This window comes from Notolepis coatsorum, assembly GCF_963971535.1.
Source record: "Notolepis coatsorum genome assembly, chromosome: 7".
NCBI classification, from domain to species: Eukaryota; Metazoa; Chordata; class Actinopteri; order Aulopiformes; family Paralepididae; genus Notolepis; species Notolepis coatsorum.
This window is the reverse complement of record NC_140171.1, coordinates 76,404,260-76,424,335: the sequence shown is the minus strand read 5'-3', so window position 1 is coordinate 76,424,335 and position 20,076 is coordinate 76,404,260. Positions and strand designations below refer to the sequence as shown.

General features: G+C 44.6%; 1 protein-coding gene across 2 annotated transcripts in view; it reads left to right on the top strand.

Moving 5' to 3' along the window:
- arhgap10 (Rho GTPase activating protein 10) overlaps positions 1 to 20,076 on the top strand; it is a 282,472-nt gene that overhangs the window by 209,129 nt on the left and 53,267 nt on the right. For both annotated transcript variants that reach the window (XM_084318126.1, XM_084318127.1), the window contains exon 19: positions 11,219 to 11,360. In XM_084318126.1, coding sequence (XP_084174252.1) covers positions 11,219 to 11,360 — 142 coding nt within the window. The remainder of the gene's footprint in view (positions 1 to 11,218; positions 11,361 to 20,076) is intronic.

The following is a 20,076-nucleotide window of genomic DNA, read 5'->3' as shown; positions in this document are numbered from 1 at the left end:
ACTACGTCCAACTCGACGATATAGTGCCAAATATGACTATTCAAATATTAATATACTGACTACAGGGTCTAGTACAGTGTCTACTACAGTGTCTGGGGGCATGACTACAGGGTCTACTACAGTGTCTGGGGGCATGACTACAGGGTCTAGTACAGTGTCTGGGGGCATGACTACAGGGTCTAGTACAGTGTCTGGGGGCATGACTACAGGGTCTAGGGGCATGACTACAGGGTCTAGTACAGTGTCTACTACAGTGTCTGGGGGCATGACTACAGGGTCTAGTACAGTGTCTACTACAGTGTCTGGGGCATGACTACAGGGTCTAGTACAGTGTCTACTACAGTGTCTGGGGGCATGACTACAGGGTCTAGTACAGTGTCTACTACAGTGTCTGGGGGCATGACTACAGGGTCTAGTACAGTGTCTGGGGGCATGACTACAGGGTCTACTACAGTGTCTACTACAGTGTCTGGGGGCATGACTACAGGGTCTAGTACAGTGTCTGGGGGCATGACTACAGGGTCTAGTACAGTGTCTGGGGGCATGACTACAGGGTCTAGTACAGTGTCTGGGGGCATGACTACAGGGTCTAGTACAGTGTCTGGGGGCATGACTACAGGGTCTAGTACAGTGTCTGGGGGCATGACTACAGGGTCTAGTACAGTGTCTGGGGGCATGACTACAGGGTCTACTACAGTGTCTGGGGGCATGACTACAGTGTCTACTACAGTGTCTGGGGGCATGACTACAGTGTCTACTACAGTGTCTGGGGGCATGACTACAGTGTCTACTACAGTGTCTGGGGGCATGACTACAGGGTCTAGTACAGTGTCTGGGGGCATGGTCTACTACAGTGTCTGGGGGCATGACTACAGGGTCTGGGGGCATGACTACAGGGTCTAGTACAGTGTCTGGGGGCATGGTCTACTACAGTGTCTGGGGGCATGACTACAGGGTCTACTACAGTGTCTGGGGGCATGACTACAGGGTCTAGTACAGTGTCTGGGGGCATGGTCTACTACAGTGTCTGGGGGCATGACTACAGGGTCTGGGGGCATGACTACAGGGTCTAGTACAGTGTCTGGGGGCATGACTACAGGGTCTAGTACAGTGTCTGGGGGCATGGTCTACTACAGTGTCTGGGGGCATGACTACAGGGTCTACTACAGTGTCTGGGGGCATGACTACAGGGTCTACTACAGTGTCTGGGGGCATGACTACAGGGTCTACTACAGTTTCTGGGGGCATGACTACAGGGTCTACTACAGGGTCTGGGGCATGACTGCAGGGTCTAGTGCAGGGTCTAGTGCAGGGTCTACTGTATGCATGACAAATCTATTCCTTGAGCCAATTGCTAAGACAAACAAGCTTGTTTACATTGTCTGAGAGTAAGGCTGCCCTCTTCTTTTGGACTATGTGACCTGCAAGTGAAAATAGCCTCTCACATGGCACAGAGGTAGCAGGAGTAGCCAGATATTTGCGAGCAAGAGGAGACAGCTGTCCATAGGCTTTTGCGTGAGCTGCCCACCACTCCAGTGGACAGTCATTCATTCCGATGCTGGGCTCAGCTTTGTAGAGGTCTAATTGTCCTGACAGTACCCTGACTTCATCTGAATCAGAGTCTGAAGACAGCAGGAGGAGGGTCCTCTTCGCTGGTGGCTCGTCCTCTGTGGCTTGTGGAGCAGCTTTGTCTGCTTCTGGTCCTGGCAGCATCTCTTTAAGCCAGGTCCACACCTAATAAGAGGGACAATTAATTAGTTGCATAGGACTTTTCATGACAGCCTAAGGACTTAACACTGGTCTTCTCATTCACACACACCTCATCCCTCTCGTCCTTTGGTACGCTCTTCAAGTCCTTGAATCGCGGGTCGAGGGCTGTAGCCAGCTTCAGCCATCTGTTGTTGAGGGTCGCTTTGCGTGCGTCCAGGTCCTTCGTGAAGCTGGCCTTGAACTTTACCATGTAGCCCGGATCCTCCTCGTTGAGGTCCATGATGCGGTTTAGGTGGCAGAGTGCGGGGAGCACCACAGAGCATGAGACGTAGGTTTCCCCTCCAAGGAGCTCAGTCACATACCTGCAGTGAAACAAGAGAGCGAGAGAGAAAGAGTGAAGGTGTGTGTATGAGAGGGAGATAGGTGTGTGTATGGGGAGAGAGGGGGGTGAGGTGTGTGTATGGGAGAGAGATAGGTGTGTGTATGGGGGAGAGAGGGGGGGGGTGAGGTGTGTGTATGGGAGAGAGAGGGGTGAGTGTGTGTATGGGGGAGAGGGGGGGGGGTGAGGTGTGTGTATGGGAGAGAGATATGTGTGTGTATGGGGGAGAGAGGGGGGGGTGAGGTGTGTGTATGGGAGAGATAGGTGTGTGTATGGGGAGAGAGGGGGGGGTGAGGTGTGTGTATGGGAGAGAGATAGGTGTGTGTATGGGGAGAGGGGGGGTGAGGTGTGTGTATGGGAGAGATAGTGTGTGTATGGGGAGAGAGGGGGGTGAGGTGTGTATGGGAGAGAGATAGGTGTGTGTATGGGGGAGATTGGGGTGAGGTGTGTGTATGGAGAGAGAGTGGGGTGTGAGGTGTGTGTATGGGGGAGAGAGAGAGAGAGGGGGTGTATGGGGGAGAGAGAGAGGGAGAGACACTTACCTGCAGGGCTCAAGTACAAGCTCCAGCTTCTTCAGTTTGTCACACTCTGTGGGGGTCAGCATGGACAGCTTGTGGTTCTGTTGGGCCAAAGTGGCAGTCACAGCCTCCTGGTTCCTCAGGTACCGTGAGATCATGGCCAGTGTCGAATTCCACCTTCCAATTCAATAAAATAACTATTAGTCCCACTGGGGGTTGTTAATGCAGCATGATGCAATTGTACAGAACACAAATACAACAGGTAGTTAAACAGTCTCACCTTGTGGATACATCTTGTATCATGGGCTCTTTTGCTTGTCCGAGGGCAGTCTGCTGCTGCTGCAGTTCTTCTGTACTGGCAGGGCTGTGCTTGAAGTGGCCTACAATCTTGCGGCACTTTGCCAGGGTGGTGTCAAGGCTTCTGTCCTCAAGGGAGACTGTGATGGTTCTTTGCAGCACGTGTGCAGCACATGGCATGTGCTGGAACGGCATATAGCGCGCTGCTGCTATCATATTACGGGCGGAATCAGTCCCAATAGATGTGACTTTATCTTTTATATTCCACTCCTCTATTACTGTGTTGAACTGTTCAGCACACGCATCGGCGAAATGGCGGCCCACAGTTTTGGTCACCGTTAATGCAAATGATTGCAGTTTCCACTCAGTATCGATCAAGTGCACTGTGACACCCAAATAATTATGATTGCCCACCGACGTCCAGTGATCACCCGTTAGGGCCATTGGGCCAGCCCGTGCCAACACTTCACTTCTTCCCTCGCCTCCCTCTCTGTGTCATACATGTTGTGGATCCTTTTCATCACTGTAGCTCTCGAGGGTAGCTTGTAATTTGGGTCAGACGACGCTATTCGAAATGACTCCGCTAAACCCTTATCTTCCACTATAGCTATTGGCCTACAATATTTTGCTATCCACTTCGCGACGCTGTTGGTTAGTTTGTCTGTGGTGGATTTACTCAACCGTTTGCCTAACGGTAATTCTCCAAGAGTGGTTTGACGAAGCGTGCGAGTTGCTCTGGAGCTAACGTTAGCTACACTGGAGCTGCTCGAACAACTTGCCTGGACATGTTTAGCGTTCATGTGATACGTTAGACTAGAGCAGCTTCGGTGATACGCAAATTCTTTTTGACATAAGCTACATATTACAATGGTCTTGTTTACTGTCCCATCTATATTCTTTTTGAAATTGAACTTGCCGTTCATAGGTCCCAGGAGTATCGCCTCGGGTGATGCTGACATCTTGTTCCAGCTGAGCTAATTCCTTTGTGTGTTTGTTTTGTTTGATAGACGACGCATGTGTGAAGTGACGATCAAGTAGGCTACGGGTCATTCAATGGGCCAAGTTTAATACGCCCAACTCAAGCGTGGATTTCAAAATAAAAGCGCACCGATTTGCCACTTGTCTAAAGTAAATATAGGTCGGCTGTAATTAATTTTGCGTCAATTTTCATAACGCGATAATTTGCTGTGTAATTAATTAATCTAATTAACGCGATAAACTGACAGCCCTAATATATATATATATTAGCGCTGTCAATAGATTAAAAACATTTTACTAATTAATCTCACAATTTTCTGTTAAAGATTACAAATTGTATTGTGACATAACTCCCACTCCCACATTACAACAATAACTGTGAACCGGACTTGCATTGCTGCACTATACAATACTTCATCCTTTGCAAGTCAACCCCCCCCCCCCCCCTCCTTCCATCAACTCACTGGACTGAAATATTTATACCGTATTTATTAATTTATTTGCACAAGCACTAAATGCACTTGGGACAATGGTGGTATGTTATATATTGGGACATTGATACTTTTTTTTTATTACTTTATTACTATATTACTATTATTATTGACATTATTATTTTGCACATGTTATATCTTATGTTGTATGCCAGTGGTGATGTTCCTAACAAATTTCGTTGTACCAACAATGACAAATAAAGATCTATCTATCTATCTACAGAAGGTTAACCCTTCGTGTGATAGTAAAGGGTTAACCTTCTGTAGTGTGGCAGTGAAAGGGTTAACCGGCTGCCGTGTGGCAGTGGAAGGGTTAACCTTCTGTGTATTGTCGCAGTGAAAGGGTTAACCGTTTGGTAGTGCGGCGGTGAAAGGGTTAACAGGCTCTGGAGTAAGGATGCACAGTTGTCAATATCACTCAAACGAATAATGTGTTGAAATAACAATTTATTGTCCCTATCTTAACACATTTGGGTGTGTTAGTTTGTTGAAAAGAGTGTAAGAGTGTACTGGTATTATATATATATATATATAATATATATATATATATATATATATATATATATATATATATATATATATATATATATTAGCGCTGTCAATAGATTAAAAACATTTTACTAATTAATCTCACAATTTTCTGTTAAAGATTACAAATTGTATTTTTCTACTTAAGACCGAAGCTTGTAACAGATATTTACTTGAGTAAAATCATGGAATTAATGTAAAATCAACACAAAGAAAGTATATTTAGATTCAAAGGCTATTTTAATAGCTTTCTTTGAATACAGTTTCTCCTGTGAAATACAAATGTTCAACAAAACCATCAACATTGACTCAGCTAGACCTCTTTCTTATATCCGTGGTGCTAAGATTGAAGATTTTACACTCCATAGATTAATACATTTTAATGCTTTAAATAATTTTAATTTATCTCAAGTTAAAGCATTAATTTAATATATATATATATATATATATATATATATATATATATATATATATATATATATATATATATATATATATATATATATATATATATATATATATTAAATTAATGCTTTAACTTTATATATATATATTTCTTTTTAAGAGTATACTGGTATGAGATATACGGGCAGTTTTCCACTATGATCAAATCTAATACTAAGAGCCACATACTGTAACATGTCAGAAATCATAGCCCACTTGATTTTCGGACTTCTTTTGCACGCAGAAGGATGTTAACGTCTTGCTAATGGTGATAAATAGGTTACACGTTGTGTTACTTCTATTGTTGACCCCAAACAAAATGTTTTTAATTATGTAAAAGTAGATGGCTCAGGTCAATACTCGGGAATCGGTCTGTACCTTCAGTTCAGTATTCAGAATTGGTACCTATCGCACACTAATACCTGGACATCTACAGTATATTCACTCACTCACTCACTCAGTCATTCACTCTCGTACAGTATTTACTCACTCACTCGTATTTACTCTCTCGTATTTACTCACTCATTCACTCACTCATTCAATCACTCACTCACTCACTCATTGACTCACTCATTGACTCACTCACTAATTTGTGTGTACAGGTGAAACCAGAGTGTATAGAAAACACTAACATCATGACTAATGACCTTGTCAACACGTATTCTCTCTGCAAGCAGGACCATGGAGAGCTCCTTGCAGCCTCCAGGATGGGATTTTTTTCTTTTTAAATGAAGGAGGAAAACCCTGGTTTCAGAAATACCTGTATACGTGTGGACTAGTCCTGAGAGGTCACATGTTCACAAGATTGTACCTTGCATTGATTGTTTTTCTTATCGTGATCAACTGAGAAATACTGTTTTATTCCAGTATAATAAATTAAAGTAAAGGATGCAGGATGACAACCGTAGACTGATCCTTACTACATCTACTATGATGTCTTTCCTTCCGTCAGCCCTAAAGTGCTGTTTTCTTAGACATAAGTATTGAGTTCCTGTCAGTGCAGCCTCTTATTAGACATACTTCTGGGTTTCCCCCTCCATATCAAGGACTGTTCACTTCGCTTGATGTCTTGCCATTCGTGGACTTTTGCCAACTAGTTTTTTTGCTGTTACAGATCTTAACTATTTGCAACATCAACAAAAGCAGATTTTTTTAACAGTACATGATCATGTTTTATTGTTGAGTATCACATACTAATATTCAATTACAGTTCGCCGTCAGTTCAGGTCGGCAGTGAACCTGAAAAATAAATCTGTGTTACTGTACAGACATGTGGGATGCTGTATCACTTTTCTATCTCCTTTTTTTCTACTTAGCATAGTAAGAGATTTACTCAGTTTGACCCTAACCTCGAGGGCAGTCCCCCCCTCCCCCTCCCCCTCCCAGATGTTAAATTTACAAAGACGTCTGTTGTTGTTTTCTGGCATCATTCTCTCTGGCCAATAGGGGGAGCCCCAGGTGCTCCTAGCAACATTTACACACACAGCCTCTCTATCCTATCCTATAGATTTTGCAACAAAGTAATCTCTCTCTCTCTCTCTCTCTCTCTCTCTCTCTCTCTCTCTCTCTCTCTCTCTCTCTCTCTCTCTTCTCTCTCTCTCTCTCTTTCTCCCTCCCTCCCTCCCTCCCTCTCCCTCTGTTGTGGTGGGCGGCTGCATTATAGTGTAGATTAAGAGTTTGATTACATCTGAATGGGTACGGTCCTTCACCCAAAATAAATTGTATGTGTTACGGGTCGTGCTTTAACCTGTAGTTTAGGAGGATTACGTAATCCCCACCCCCAGAACGTCATTAATCGGTTTCAACCCTCGAAGGGGGTTAATTCTCAGAGTCAAAAAGGGGGGGGGGGGGGTAGCTTTGTAATCTGGGTTTGGAGTGGGAGAGGCACTCTACATAGTCAGATGAAACCGGGAGCTTTTAGTGATTTTTGTTTGTGTTATTTAAATGGTATATGTGTGTGAGAGGATGCAGGTTTTGTTCAGTTGAGTTGTAAAGATATTGGAGGCTTTTTCATGGTCACCTCACTTTCAATTCAGTGAATTAAGGAGGTAGGATTTTTCTTTAAAATAAATCCAAATATTGAAAAACCTTAGATTTGGCAAGGTCGTCCTTTCCAACATATTCCTTATTCACGAATACACAAGTACTGTACCTACTCTCGCTAACACGCGTAGACCGAATGTTCCATCACGCAAGATGAACCACACAGTTCATTATGCTTCCATTTAATTCACAAATCGACCAAATTCAATGACAAGATATCTGCGCAAAGCTTGGATCCATGCAGCGGTTCACTTTATCTGGAAGTTCTTGGCCTACTTTGTGAAGTGAGTTGCAAGTAACTCAAACTCAAACTGGGGATAAAGTTGAGTAGACAGACAGACAGACAGACATTAGCTTCCCTCCCTACAGACTCTCTCTCTCTAGACTGCTGATACCCCCAGATACCAACAGCAGACAGTGTTTTACATTCACCTCCATCTGCAGAGAGAGATAGAGAGAGAGAGAGGGAGTGCGGGGGGGAGAGAGAGATAGAGAGCAACAACTCCACAAGTTTCTCAGCCATATCAGGTTTCTTCTCTTTCTCTATCTCCCTATACTCCTACCAACTTTCTCCCTCACCCCCTCCCCCCTCCCTTTCTCCCTCCCTCTTCTCCTCTGTGATCCTCTCCTCTGCAGGCCATATTCTCTTTTAACTCCACGTCTGAAGTTTATATGTAAACAGGCTGGGTGTAAACAAGCCTCTCAGAGTCAACCCCCCCCCCCTCAAGTCCAGACCCTGTTTATTCTTCACCCTCCGCTCCCATCAAGAGAGACGCACTGTGACACAGTCTCGCCTCCTTAAACCTAGTCAGTTCTCTATACGTACCTCCACAGGGGCCTTTTCCAGTTTCATATCTCAAATGAAAATACCCCCTCTCTCCCCCCGCTATGCCATAGTCTTACAATCGTCCAGCCGACGAGTGTCTTAGCGGGCCCCCTGAGAACACGCATGCGCTTGGCTCTAAATGCTCTCTCCCCGTCCCAGCTCACACCACGACAAGAAACACATGCTGCTGTCACTGGAGGACTCACTCACTCACTCACTCACTCACTCACTCACTCACTCACTCACTCACTCACTCACTCACTCACTCACTGACTGACTGACTGACTGACTGACTGACTGACTGACTGACTGACTGACTGACTGACTGACTGACTGACTGACTGACTGACTGACTGACTGACTGACTGACTGACTGACTGACTGACTGACTGACTGACTGACTGACTGACTGACTGACTGACTGACTGACTGACTGACTGACTGACTGACTGACTGACTGACTGACTGACTGACTGACTGACTGACTGACTGACTGACTGACTGACTGACTGACTGACTGACTGACTGACTGACTGACTGACTGACTGACTGACTGACTGACTGACTGACTGACTGACTGACTGACTGACTGACTGACTGACTGACTGACTGACTGACTGACTGACTGACTGACTGACTGACTGACTGACTGACTGACTGACTGACTGACTGACTGACTGACTGACTGACTGACTGACTGACTGACTGACTGACTGACTGACTGACTGACTGACTGACTGACTGACTGACTGACTGACTGACTGACTGACTGACTGACTGACTGACTGACTGACTGACTGACTGACTGACTGACTGACTGACTGACTGACTGACTGACTGACTGACTGACTGACTGACTGACTGACTGACTGACTGACTGACTGACTGACTGACTGACTGACTGACTGACTGACTGACTGACTGACTGACTGACTGACTGACTGACTGACTGACTGACTGACTGACTGACTGACTGACTGACTGACTGACTGACTGACTGACTGACTGACTGACTGACTGACTGACTGACTGACTGACTGACTGACTGACTGACTGACTGACTGACTGACTGACTGACTGACTGACTGACTGACTGACTGACTGACTGACTGACTGACTGACTGACTGACTGACTGACTGACTGACTGACTGACTGACTGACTGACTGACTGACTGACTGACTGACTGACTGACTGACTGACTGACTGACTGACTGACTGACTGACTGACTGACTGACTGACTGACTGACTGACTGACTGACTGACTGACTGACTGACTGACTGACTGACTGACTGACTGACTGACTGACTGACTGACTGACTGACTGACTGACTGACTGACTGACTGACTGACTGACTGACTGACTGACTGACTGACTGACTGACTGACTGACTGACTGACTGACTGACTGACTGACTGACTGACTGACTGACTGACTGACTGACTGACTGACTGACTGACTGACTGACTGACTGACTGACTGACTGACTGACTGACTGACTGACTGACTGACTGACTGACTGACTGACTGACTGACTGACTGACTGACTGACTGACTGACTGACTGACTGACTGACTGACTGACTGACTGACTGACTGACTGACTGACTGACTGACTGACTGACTGACTGACTGACTGACTGACTGACTGACTGACTGACTGACTGACTGACTGACTGACTGACTGACTGACTGACTGACTGACTGACTGACTGACTGACTGACTGACTGACTGACTGACTGACTGACTGACTGACTGACTGACTGACTGACTGACTGACTGACTGACTGACTGACTGACTGACTGACTGACTGACTGACTGACTGACTGACTGACTGACTGACTGACTGACTGACTGACTGACTGACTGACTGACTGACTGACTGACTGACTGACTGACTGACTGACTGACTGACTGACTGACTGACTGACTGACTGACTGACTGACTGACTGACTGACTGACTGACTGACTGACTGACTGACTGACTGACTGACTGACTGACTGACTGACTGACTGACTGACTGACTGACTGACTGACTGACTGACTGACTGACTGACTGACTGACTGACTGACTGACTGACTGACTGACTGACTGACTGACTGACTGACTGACTGACTGACTGACTGACTGACTGACTGACTGACTGACTGACTGACTGACTGACTGACTGACTGACTGACTGACTGACTGACTGACTGACTGACTGACTGACTGACTGACTGACTGACTGACTGACTGACTGACTGACTGACTGACTGACTGACTGACTGACTGACTGACTGACTGACTGACTGACTGACTGACTGACTGACTGACTGACTGACTGACTGACTGACTGACTGACTGACTGACTGACTGACTGACTGACTGACTGACTGACTGACTGACTGACTGACTGACTGACTGACTGACTGACTGACTGACTGACTGACTGACTGACTGACTGACTGACTGACTGACTGACTGACTGACTGACTGACTGACTGACTGACTGACTGACTGACTGACTGACTGACTGACTGACTGACTGACTGACTGACTGACTGACTGACTGACTGACTGACTGACTGACTGACTGACTGACTGACTGACTGACTGACTGACTGACTGACTGACTGACTGACTGACTGACTGACTGACTGACTGACTGACTGACTGACTGACTGACTGACTGACTGACTGACTGACTGACTGACTGACTGACTGACTGACTGACTGACTGACTGACTGACTGACTGACTGACTGACTGACTGACTGACTGACTGACTGACTGACTGACTGACTGACTGACTGACTGACTGACTGACTGACTGACTGACTGACTGACTGACTGACTGACTGACTGACTGACTGACTGACTGACTGACTGACTGACTGACTGACTGACTGACTGACTGACTGACTGACTGACTGACTGACTGACTGACTGACTGACTGACTGACTGACTGACTCACACCCATACATTTATGTATTTGTTTGTTTGCTCGCTCATTCAGATCTTTGCAGAAGCCCCTGAGTCATGCCCCTCTCCAACGGGTGGTCCACTCTTCTCCGCTCCTACACGGCAATCTAAGAAGCTGAGTCGCCAAAACCGGCCCCTGGCTGTCTACAATCCACAATCCCTGGACATCCAGGCTGGTAAGGATGTGTGTGTACGTGTACGTGTGTGTGTGCGTGCGCGCGCGTGTGTGTGTGTTTTAAATCAAGATCATTAGATTAATTAAGCCAAGCAAGCCATCTGCCCTCAGTATGATTACTGCCTTTGGGAAGTTGTAATTTTATTCCGGAGTAAGTATCTTAATTAGGGATGCATCGATATGATTTTTTTTTAGGCAAATACTAATATCTCCTCACATAATGAAGTGGTATCCTGACTGAAACATGCCTCTCCTCACATAATGAAGTGGTATCCTGACTGAAACATGCCTCTCCTCACATAATGAAGTGGTATCCTGACTGAAACATGCCTCTCCTCACATAATGAAGTGGTATCCTGACTGAAACATGCCTCTCCTCACATAATGAAGTGGTATCATGACTGAAACATGCCTCTCATCACATAATGAAGTGGTATCATGACTGAAACATGCCTCTCATCACATAATGAAGTGGTATCATGACTGAAACATGCCTCTCCTCACATAATGAAGTGGTATCATGACTGAAACATGCCTCTCCTCACATAATGAAGTGGTATCATGACTGAAACATGCCTCTCCTCACATAATGAAGTGGTATCATGACTGAAACACGCCTCTCATCACATAATGAAGTGGTATCATGACTGAAACATGCCTCTCCTCACATAATGAAGTAGTATCCTGACTGAAACATGCCTCTCATCACATAATGAAGTGGTATTATGACTGAAACATGCCTCTCCTCACATAATGAAGTGGTATCCTGACTGAAACATGCCTCTACTTGTTGTATCTATTTTATCTTCTTAACTCTTTCTTTGTGATTTATTGTATTTTTCTTGGAACCATGTTGGAAACAAGTCGACAGACTTTCACATGTTATCCTTGTACCCCTTGTTTTTATACTATTGTATAAATTGTATGTACTAAATAAAAATCAAATCAAATCAATCAAATCATCATCTCATCACATAATGAAGTGGTATTATGACTGAAACATGCCTCATCACATAATGAAGTGGTATCATGACTGAAACATGCATCTCATCACATAATGAAGTGGTATCATGACTGAAACATGCCTCTCATCACATAATGAAGTGGTATCCTGGCGGCTACGTGGCGTAGTGGGCAAGGCGCTCGCCACGAAATCTGGAGACGCTGGGCTTGCCTGTTCGAGCCCAGCGCTCCACATTTGCTTTCAGTTTAGCTGGTCGTCCGTACTAATACACATTGGCCGTATTAGGGGGTGGGAAACTGATGGGTGGGGATCGGGCGTTGTGGACAGCGACTCCTACAGGTCGGTTGGTGCGCCTGCGCAGTAGAATCAGGAAGTGTCAGGGGCAGCGTGAGCCTCCCACGCGTTACTCCTCGCCACTGAGAGATCGAGCTGAGCAGGTGAAAAGATGCGACTGCTGTTACCTCAAGTACCGGAGGGGACTTGTGCTATGTATGACTTAATCCACATTGCAGCCGGCTTGTGGGAGGCAAGAAACAGCGTTCGTGACAGGGGAGGGTTGAATTGGATGATACGAAATTGGGATGGGAGAAAATATTGAAAATGGGAGAAAAAGTGGATACAAAAAAGAAAAAAAAAAAAAAAATGAAGTGGTATCCTGACTGAAACATGCCTCTCATCACATAATGAAGTGGTATCATGACTGAAACACGCCTCTCCTCACATAATGAAGTGGTATCCTGACTGAAACATGCCTCTCCTCACATAATGAAGTGGTATCCTGACTGAAACATGCCTCTCCTCACATAATGAAGTGGTATCATGACTGAAACATGCCTCTCATCACATAATGAAGTGGTATCCTGACTGAAACACGCCTCTCCTCACATAATGAAGTGGTATCCTGACTGAAACATGCCTCAAGTTCAAGTTCTTCAAGTTCTTTAATAGTTGTCATACAGAAGTACAGAATACTTTCATACAAAATGCTTCTTACTGTTACGCTCCAGAGACTGTGCTAGACAAGATAGTATCAAATAACATAATAACATAATATAGCATGAATTTAGAAGAAGAAAAATGAGGTCACAGTGTTCGGTATAGACATATGTACAATGTTCTGAGTTACCATATAATATACAATACACAATACTATGCAGTGTACTAATGTACAGTACTATCTAGTGCAAAGCAGAAATGGGATGAGGTACAATTTTAGGTACAATTTACAGTAAGGTGTACGAGTTGTAGTGCAATCCTTCATCCATAAATATAAAGTGTGGGGAGTGGGTGCTACAGTGTGTTTGTTTAAAGTGGGTGTGTGCTATAAAGTGTGTGGAGTGGGTGCTACAGTGTGTTTGTTTAAAGTGAGTGTGTGCGTGTGGATGTGTGTGCTATGTGCGTTTGGTGGTTGTTGTTGTGTAGTGTTCATTCATTGTTCGTTTAGCAGCCTGATGGCCTGGGGATAGAAGCTTCTTCTGAGTCTTTCTGTGCTCGCCTTGAGACTCCGGTATCGCTTGCCTGACCGCAGCAGTTCAAAGAGGCAGTTGTTCGGGTGACTGGAGTCTTTAATGATTCTCTTAGCCTTGCCCGTGCAACGCTTGTTGTAAATGTTCTGGAGGGTGGGGAGCCCCCCTCCAATTGTGCGTTCGGCTGAACGTGTCACTCTTTGTAGTCTGCTTCGGTCTTGTGCAGTGCTATTCCCAAACCAGGAGGTGATGTTGCCGGTCAAGATGCTCTCTATTGTACATGAGTAGAAGTTCTTAAGGATCTTCTGGCTGACTTGGAACTTCCTTAGGCGCCTGAGGAAGTAGAGGCGTTGTCGTGCCTTCTTCACAACACTGTCAATGTGTGTGGTCCATGTCAAGTCCTCGGATATGTAGGCTCCGAGGTACTTAAAGCTGTTGACTCTCTCAACCGGTGCCCCGTCGATGCTGAGGGGGCTGTAGTCCTTGACCCCCGACCTCCTGAAGTCCACAATCATCTCCTTTGTTTTGCTGACGTTCAGGGAGAGGCTGTTTTCCTGGCACCATCCCGCCAGGACCTTGACCTCTTCCAGGTAGGCCCTCTCGTCGTTGGCAGAGATCAGGCCCACCACCACTGTGTCGTCAGCAAATTTGATGATTGTATTGCTACTCCGCTGAGCCACACAGTCGTGTGTGTACAGGGAGTAGAGGAGGGGACTCAGAACACAGCCCTGGGGGGCCCCTATGTTGAGGGTGATGGATGAGGAGGTGCAGTTGCCTGCTCTCACCACCTGGGGTCTGCCAGTCAGGAAGTCCAAGACCCACTGGCAGAGGTCATAGCCCAAGCCCAGGTCCCTGAGCTTGGCTATGAGTATGGAGGGGACTATGGTATTGATCATCACATAATGAAGTGGTATCATGACTGAAACATGCCTCTCCTCACATAATGAAGTGGTATCATGACTGAAACATGCCTCTCCTCACATAATGAAGTGGTATCATGACTGAAACATGCCTCATCACATAATGAAGTGGTATCATGACTGAAACATGCCTCTCCTCACATAATGAAGTGGTATCCTGACTGAAACATGCCTCTCATCACATAATGAAGTGGTATTATGACTGAAACATGCCTCTCCTCACATAATGAAGTGGTATCATGACTGAAACATGCCTCTCATCACATAATGAAGTGGTATCCTGACTGAAACATGCCTCTACTTGTTGTATCTATTTTATCTTCTTAACTCTTTCTTTGTGATTTATTGTATTTTTCTTGGGACCATGTTGGAAACAAGTCGACAGAATTTCACATGTTATCCTTGTACCCCTTGTTTTTATACTATTGTATAAATTGTATGTACTAAATAAAAATCAAATCAATCAAATCATCATCTCATCACATAATGAAGTGGTATCATGACTGAAACATGCATCTCATCACATAATGAAGTGGTATCATGACTGAAACATGCCTCTCATCACATAATGAAGTGGTATCATGACTGAAACATGCCTCTCATCACATAATGAAGTGGTATCATGACTGAAACATGCCTCTCATCACATAATGAAGTGGTATCCTGGCGGCTACGTGGCGTAGTGGGCAAGGCGCTCGCCACGAAATCTGGAGACGCTGGGCTTGCCTGTTCGAGCCCAGCGCTCCACATTTGCTTTCAGTTTAGCTGGTCGTCCGTACTAATACACATTGGCCGTATTAGGGGGTGGGAAACTGATGGGTGGGGATCGGGCGTTGTGGACAGCGACTCCTACAGGTCGGTTGGTGCGCCTGCGCAGTAGAATCAGGAAGTGTCAGGGGCAGCGTGAGCCTCCCACGCGTTACTCCTCGCCACTGAGAGATCGAGCTGAGCAGGTGAAAAGATGCGACTGCTGTTACCTCAAGTACCGGAGGGGACTTGTGCTATGTATGACTTAGTCCACATTGCAGCCGGCTTGTGGGAGGCAAGAAACAGCGTTCGTGACAGGGGAGGGTTGAATTGGATGATACGAAATTGGGATGGGAGAAAATATTGAAAATGGGAGAAAAAGTGGATAAAAAAAAAAATGAAGTGGTATCCTGACTGAAACATGCCTCTCATCACATAATGAAGTGGTATCCTGACTGAAACACGCCTCTCCTCACATAATGAAGTGGTATCCTGACTGAAACATGCCTCTCATCACATAATGAAGTGGTATCATGACTGAAACATGCCTCTCCTCACATAATGAAGTGGTATCATGACTGAAACATGCCTCTCATCACATAATGAAGTGGTATCCTGACTGAAACATGCCTCTCATCACATAATGAAGTGGTATCCTGACTGAAACATGCCTCTCCTCACATAATGAAGTGGTATCATGACTGAAACATGCCTCATCACATAATGAAGTGGTATTATGACTGAAACATGCCTCCCATCACATAATGAAGTGGTATCATGACTGAAACATGCCTCTCCTCACATAATGAAGTGGTATCCTGACTGAAACATGCCTCTCCTCACATAATGAAGTGGTATTATGACTGAAACACGCCTCTCATCACATAATGAAGTGGTATCATGACTGAAACATGCCTCTCATCACATAATGAAGTGGTATCATGACTGAAACATGCCTCTCATCACACAATGAAGTGGTATCCTGACTGAAACATGCCTAGCTGCGGTCCTCTGACTCCGGTCTCCTCTCCATCCCCACCACCAACCTGTGCACTGTCAGTCCCAGAGCCTTCTCTGTTGCCGCACCCACCCTCTGGAACTCCCTCCCTCCAAACATCCGCAGTGCTACATCCCTGGACTCTTTCAAATCCCAACTCAAATCTCACCTCTTCACCAAATTTATAAATGACTCTGCCTGATTTCCCACTTTTCTTTTCTTTTGTACTTTGTTGTTCCTCTGATCTCCTTCCCCTTAGCTGCCCTTAAGCACCTTGGGTTTCCTGAAAGGTGCTATACAAATCCAAGACATTATTATTATTACAACACTGCTTGTGAGAAATAAAGTAAAATGAAATGAACAATTAACTGAAATCTAAATGTCAGTGTTAATCTTTTGTTTGATTGTCACATGCATTAAGCAAAACTACCTGTGTAATAGTCACAACAATGGCAATTCTACAATCTGCCAATACAATCAGGCAGATACAGATTGTGCTTTTTAAAGCGCGTATCAGCAGATACTGATTGTCTGCTGATATATCGGTGCATCACTAATCGTAATCTGTAGTAAATGTTCTCCTTGAGTTATTTCAAGTGTATTTATTTATTAATGGGGCGATATTGCGGGGGGGTATGACTGCAGAGATGGGGGCGGCACAGACCATGTTGCAATTATTTGTGTTGCTATGGTGACATAACCCATACCATAGCGACAGTACAGACCACGAAGTATGACACCCGCTTTAGCACCTTTAGATATGATTGTGTAATGTATGATGCACCAATATGAACATTTTAGTCAATATCAATAACCAATATTAACATTTCTGTCATGGCCGATAACCGGTATTACCGATGCCAATATGATCTGTATAAACGAATACAAAAATTCTATGATAATACAATTTTGTACATACTGAAACAATGTTGGCCCACAATCCTGTGCTTTGTCATTGTCACATGCAAGTAACACTACCCAATGTAACGTTACTCTCTGCGTGGCCAAAAAATATTATACGCACACACACACAACGGCAGCTAAACAGAGAAATAATCATCAGTTATTCATCAGTTTTGCTCATCAGACCGATCAATAAAAGAAGACACTATCACCAGCCAATATGTTGCAGATATAAGCCCTGTTTTGCTCATCGGACCGATACCTATACAAGAAAATCACTATCATCGGCCGATACCAACATGGTCAATACCATCCCTAGTAGAGATGTCCGATATTATCAGCCGATATTGGCATTAAAATGTAATATCGGAAAATATCGGTATCGGTATTTTTTTATTATTATTTAACCTTTATTTACTAAGGCAAGTAAGAACAAATTATTATATACAAAAGCAGCCTGACCAAAATTCTAAATCCTTTTGAGGGAAGGGGGGGGGGGGGGGGGGAGGCTGCAACAAAAACAAGGTTATTTACAAGTAAATAAAATGCTAAATTACAGTAGCAATAGTATACAAGGAGAAATACAATAAATAAGGGAGAGAGAAGGAAATAGAGAGGGGAAAAGGGAGAATGAGAACCAGTGGGAGAGAGAGAAGAAAAGGGGAGATGCACAGATAATGTTTACATTTAGAATGCCTTGTTGAATGCATCCAGTTAAATTAACCCATCAATGCATACTTTTATTGTCAAAAGTATGCATAAGGTTGTGTTAATTCCATGAATTCCACAAGATATATGCAATGTTAGTTACCTGAAATTATTTAGGTTTTTTTGGGGTGGGGAAACCCAGCATATATCAGTATCGGAAATTAAGAGTTGGACAATATCCACATATCGGATATCGGTAAAAAAGCCAATATCCCTAATCCCTAGTGTCAAGTGTCCATATGACAAGGTTGGGATGAGGAGAAGAACAATACATTAAACTCTGTTGTTTCCAGGGTCTCACAACCTTTCTACAGATGCTGTTTCATTGTATTCTGGGTCTCTGGCTTTTATTTTTAACAGCTGCTTCTTCTTGACCGCTTTACATTTAGTGATTATCCCTGACAGATGGAACAAATGGCAATAAAACAGCAATGTTCCTCTGTAATATAGTCTGCATTGGTGGTCACCTGACCTGCTGGTCCTAAACACACCAGCCCACCCTCCTCTCAAATCCCTTCCCCTCCACAGAGTGAAAGTAGGACTAAATCTGCTTACCAGACTGACTCCCTTTATACTGCGCCAGCTTTTACTGTGGGGTATTTTAATATCTGGGATGAAATGGGTAATCCTTTTTTCTAACCTTTGTGTGCTACATGTGGGTCCCAGATAATGGATTTAAAGTCCGTTGTCTCCACACTCTGAGGGCGACAAGCCCAGGCGGGGACGTGCACGTTTCTGTGTGTATGTGCTCATTACTAACTACACACCCTCAAGACCCCTACGCTCTGCATCTTCTGGCCATCTCAGACCCACTCCTATCCGAGCTCCGGGAGGGTCATCAAGGAGAACCTGCCTTTTCTCAGTCCTTTTTTTTTTTTTTTTTTTTTAAACCTTTATTTAACCAGGAAGTCCCATTGAGATACAAGATCTCTTTTGCAAGGGAGACCTGGCCAAGATGACAGCAATAACATTTGCAATATATCAGACAGCAATAAAATGTGCGATACATCACACAAGAACATAATAAAAGTGCATGTATACAATATACAATACATCACATGTAAACACAAAAACACAAAACAGAATAGTCTACATAATAGTAGTTTCAAGTTTCTTTAATAGTTGTCATACAGAAGTACAGAATACTTTCATACAAAATGCTTCTTACTGTTACGCTCCAGAGACTGTGCTAGACAAGATAGTATCAAATAACATAGTATAGCATGTAAATTAGAAGTAGAAAATGGGGTCACAGTGTTCAGTATAGACATATGTACAATGTTCGATGCAGAATAGATGTAACTGAGTTACCATATAATATACAATACTATGCAGTGTACTAATGTACAATATTATATAGTGCAAAGCAGAAATGCAGAAATGGGATGAGGTACAATTTAGGTACAATTTACAGTAAGGTGTACGAGTTGTAGTGCAATCCTTCATCAATAAATATAAAGTGTGGGGAGTGGGTGCTACAGTGTGTTTGTTTAAAGTGAGTGTGTGCTATAAAGTGTGGGGAGTGGGTGCTACAGTGTGTTTGTTTAAAGTGAGTGTGTGCGTGTGGATGTGTGTGCTATGTGCGTTTGATGGTTGTTGTTGTGTAGTGTTCATTGTTCGTTAAGCAGCCTGATGGCCTGGGGATAGAAGCTTCTTCTGAGTCTTTCTGTGCTCGCCTTGAGACTCCGGTATCGCTTGCCTGACCGCAGCAGTTCAAAGAGGCAGTTGTTCGGGTGGCTCGAGTCCTTAATAATTATTTTAGCCTTCCCCCTGCACCGCTTGTTGTAAATGTTCTGGAGGGTGGGGAGCCCCCCTCCGATTGTGCGTTCGGCTGAACGTGTCACTCTTTGTAGTCTGCTCCGGTCTTGTGCAGTGCTATTCCCAAACCAGGAGGTGATGTTGCCAGTCAGGATGCTCTCTATTGTACATGAGTAGAAGTTCTTAAGGATCTTCTGACTGACTTGGAACTTCCTTAGGCGCCTGAGGAAGTAGAGGCGTTGTCGTGCCTTCTT